Source organism: Engraulis encrasicolus, chromosome 19 (genome assembly GCF_034702125.1).
Source record: "Engraulis encrasicolus isolate BLACKSEA-1 chromosome 19, IST_EnEncr_1.0, whole genome shotgun sequence".
Taxonomy (NCBI): domain Eukaryota; kingdom Metazoa; phylum Chordata; class Actinopteri; order Clupeiformes; family Engraulidae; genus Engraulis; species Engraulis encrasicolus.
The window spans coordinates 2,747,070-2,750,877 of NC_085875.1; the positions used below are offsets into that span (position 1 = coordinate 2,747,070).

Here is a 3,808-nt window from a genome sequence, read left to right on the forward strand (position 1 = left end):
ATTTCTGTAGCCTATTATAATGATGGATAAGCCAAATGCCTTTTCCTTTTCTTCTAGAACTAGAGGTCTTTGACAGCACATTAATTTCTTCAGTGACACCTTCTAACGCTCTTAACAGGCCGTGTGTAGGTATGCGCCTATGTTTCAAACCTAGAACAAAATATTCATGGCTAATATGCCCAGTCTGCTAATGAGCTACAGGGCTAAATATCATAACGGTTTAGTGACTCCAGTGACACTCCGAGTGACTAATAAACACCCCACGTCACACCACATGCCGATTCTGGATTAGACTTCGTGCTGTCGCTGACGCGCGACACAGATTTAATGTAAACCTGCTGCTTGATGACGACGCAATCAGAGCAAAATATATCCCATCTATGAATCACTGACCTCTTGTTCGGGCCCAAGCCGTTCTTTGCCACACGGCTAAGGAATGAAATTAAAGATACTGCCAGTGAAATTAAAGTCGCATGATAAACTAGATCTGCAGTGCACATAGCTAGGCCTAACCAAAGTTTAATGCAATGCACAACGCAACTGCGGTAGATTTTCTGGGGTGTTGTGGTGGGTCTACATGACCTATAGGTAGCCTAAAGTTTGTTTGCCAGATCGACATAAAAAACAGATGAAGAATATGATGTTTCCAGACGCATCTGGAATAACAACGTCATCGTCCTAAACAAACAAAAGAAAGAAAAACCCACACACGTTGCCAGATGGAACACAAATTACTTTAAATCGTATTGTGTAGGCCTTAAGGGGAAACTCGAACGGAGAACACAACTTTGTATCGATGTTAACCTTTATCCATCGTGTCCTGATGATCTTGACTTAATGATGCCATAGCAGAGTAGTTAAATTACCCTTCGCCTACTTTGTAATTTCACTGGTATCGCTGAGAAGATCGGCAAATGGCAATCTGTCTGTTGGGCACGTTATATGTTGAGGAATGATTAATATCTGCATAGGCTACATCACATCAGTTCCCTCAGAGCGTTCCCTCACTAACATATTCTTCACCCGAACATGCTCCATAGATTGGCGCAGAAGCAAGTCAATACACAGATATGCACAACATGAAATCTTTTCAAGTTGCCCAATTCCCTCGGCTTTGCTGTCCGACAGGTTTAAATCACCTACTTTGAACATTGAATTTAAAAAAAAACTGTAGCAGGGAATCCCTCCTGTCGCTGACGCGCTGCCTTCAGCTTGCCTTTTCCAAGGAAACCCACACGCGTGTCTCTGACGCAACTGACCATTTTTGGAAACATGCGTCAATGGACGAAACCATTGGTTAAAAAATCTGTTATGCCGTATAGCCTCTTAAAACCTATTTTTCAATGTCGCTACCGCACGACGAATTTACTAATGGCATACAAAACATTGTCTTAAATGCCCTGGTCATATCACAAGTTAAATGACAAAATTAGGACAAGAAGTCTTCCCACAACCCAAGACACTTCTGGTTTCAGCTACGCCTCCTCGAACGATGACGTACCAAGTGAAGTTGGCGTTGGAAGCGGAGTTGCAGAATAGACTGGTGTGACTGGAGTGAATCATAGGTTAGGCTGGCAGAGACAGCCAGTAAGGGATAAGGAACAGGACAACATTTGCTCCTCATAAGAAAAAAAAACTACATTTTGAATCTTATAGTAGAACAGCCTGACTTTTTGCCTCGTACCTGTGACTCATCCACCACTTGGGCACGAACACTGGACTGCGGAAAGTAGGTGCTGCTTCGATGGCTTTCGTTTGGTCTATACACCTGAGATAACATAGTAGACTACATGTCGACACCTTGACATCCAACGAAACATTTACATGACATAGGATTTTACATTTTGTGTTTTTAGTCTGGATATTCTATTCTACGAAGTTATTTAACCTTCAGTCTGTTACATTTTGTTTTGAGTCGTGTTTGGGAGCACGTTTAATTTTGTCCTGTAACTGCAGTTTTGCATTTCACTGTAGCCTAGGCTATACAACAATTATACGCCGACGTCGTAGGCTACATGGAAGGTCTGTTCACTGGGAAGACGGTGTGAGTGTAGGCTAGTCTCCCGTTTGGTTTTGTAACCACCGTCTGCTTCCTCTCCCCCGGAACATGTACCAGGACTACGGGAGCTACGACACATCTCAGAGCAGCGCGTCTCCTCCGCCACCGACGGACTCGTTCCCAAGTTGCAACAGTAGTTTTGCCGGTCAAGTTTCTACCTCGCGCCACCAGGTAGGTTACCTCAGTCTCATCCGTATTATTGGTGACATGGTGTTTTTTCAACAGTGGTCATTATTAGGAGGAAGCTTTCTCCCTACCCAGCGTGCATGCCGGTGAAAGGATGATGAAACCTCGGGACAGAATACCACTGACTGGGAATAGCTTATCAGTGTGAAATGCTCTGCTTCCCGCAAGTCTTCCAATCGAGAGGAACAAATAGATCGCAGGATGGCTTCTGGATGGCAAATTTTGTCGGTGTCATGACACAATGATAACAGCAGACATGTAAGCAGAGGACGCCAGAGTTGCTGCTGCGCACTGTCCCTTAATAATTATCAGTTTGGTTGGCTATCAACAACACAGTCTCAGTTGACATCAGACTTCAGACTTCCACCTTAAGTTCCCTATATGTGTTTGTGTTGGCATGGAAGTACTAGCCAACTGGGTAGAAGTCGTGGGCGCCAGATGAGGAATTGCGTAAATGTGCGTCTATATGTGCGTAAACCGACAGCTCAGCACCTACCCCCATCCGGAACGCAGGAATCCGGTCATTATTGCAATGTCGTAGACATCTAGTCAGGATAGCTTACCCTGTTCATGCTGCAATCAGCCGGTAAGAATGGCATCTAGAGTTAAAATAATCATCACATTTACGTGGGTAGGCTACACTCGTGACAATCAGGAGCATTTAACCTGAACCAAAATCAGGCGAAATCTGGCGAGCAGTTCTAAGTCATTCGCATCATTCGCTTTGAAAATTATTACATTGTAATTCAATTGCAAACAGCTGTTATATGGCAAATTGTTTCTATGAAATATCCACCTATATAATATCTCTAATTTGCCTGAGAATAATTTGCACTCCAGTTATTTTGGTTCTGCATAATGGTAGTCTCAATACATTAGTGCTCTGTAAAAACGTGTATTGTGCAGTCAGTTTCTGAAATGAGCGCACATTTTGGCGAGCTTTTGCGCTCGGTATTGACCAACAGGTAGATGTCAGGATTAGGCTATTTTTAGGCCAATGTAATCCGTGCTTTGTTGTCAGCCATCCGCGCGCACGGCACAGCACAGCACAGCGCTCGCCGTTTGAGCTACTTCCTGGTGTAATGAATGGGCTAATATGGATATTATTTGCTTTTTGGCACACCCGATAAACATACCAAGGACATTTTCGTATTGCAGAGCCAAAATACTATCTTGTATGCCTGCGTTTCTACAACAACACAAATGCTATCCAAGGTCTAACACCGAACAAAGACTTGTGGAATAGTCCCAACTTCCTTGAAATTCTTCCAATGTAGCCGAGGGTATAAAAGCATCGGCACGCAGCTGGGCTTCTTTGTCCTCACTTCGAGCCAGTGTCTGTCAGGAGGTTGCTTATGAAGAAACTTGTTTTGAGCGCGCTGCGGCCAAACTAAAGCCAAAGCCTCATACATGTTGTCTGTGGTCAGCTTCATGCCTTTCCCTTCCTCGCCAAACAATTTCGCAACGGACTTTAAACATGTCTGTCACACGCCACTGCCTATGACGTCGGACCGCCTCTAGACGGCTCTAGACGGACGCGCAATCCCTGGGGAACAAAAGAAC

General features: G+C 44.2%; 1 protein-coding gene across 5 annotated transcripts in view; it reads left to right on the forward strand.

Annotated features, from left to right (window-relative positions):
* Positions 1 to 877: 877 nt before the first annotated feature.
* The window catches only part of fosl2 (FOS like 2, AP-1 transcription factor subunit), a 22,417-nt gene continuing 19,486 nt past the window's right edge, over positions 878 to 3,808 (forward strand). For 3 of the 5 annotated variants that reach the window (XM_063183428.1, XM_063183430.1, XM_063183431.1), the window contains exon 1: positions 878 to 2,230. In XM_063183428.1, the coding sequence (XP_063039498.1) occupies positions 2,108 to 2,230 (123 nt within the window). In that variant the 5' untranslated portion in view covers positions 878 to 2,107. The remainder of the gene's footprint in view (positions 2,231 to 3,808) is intronic. The other 2 variants (XM_063183432.1, XM_063183429.1) reach the window with 2 other exon arrangements.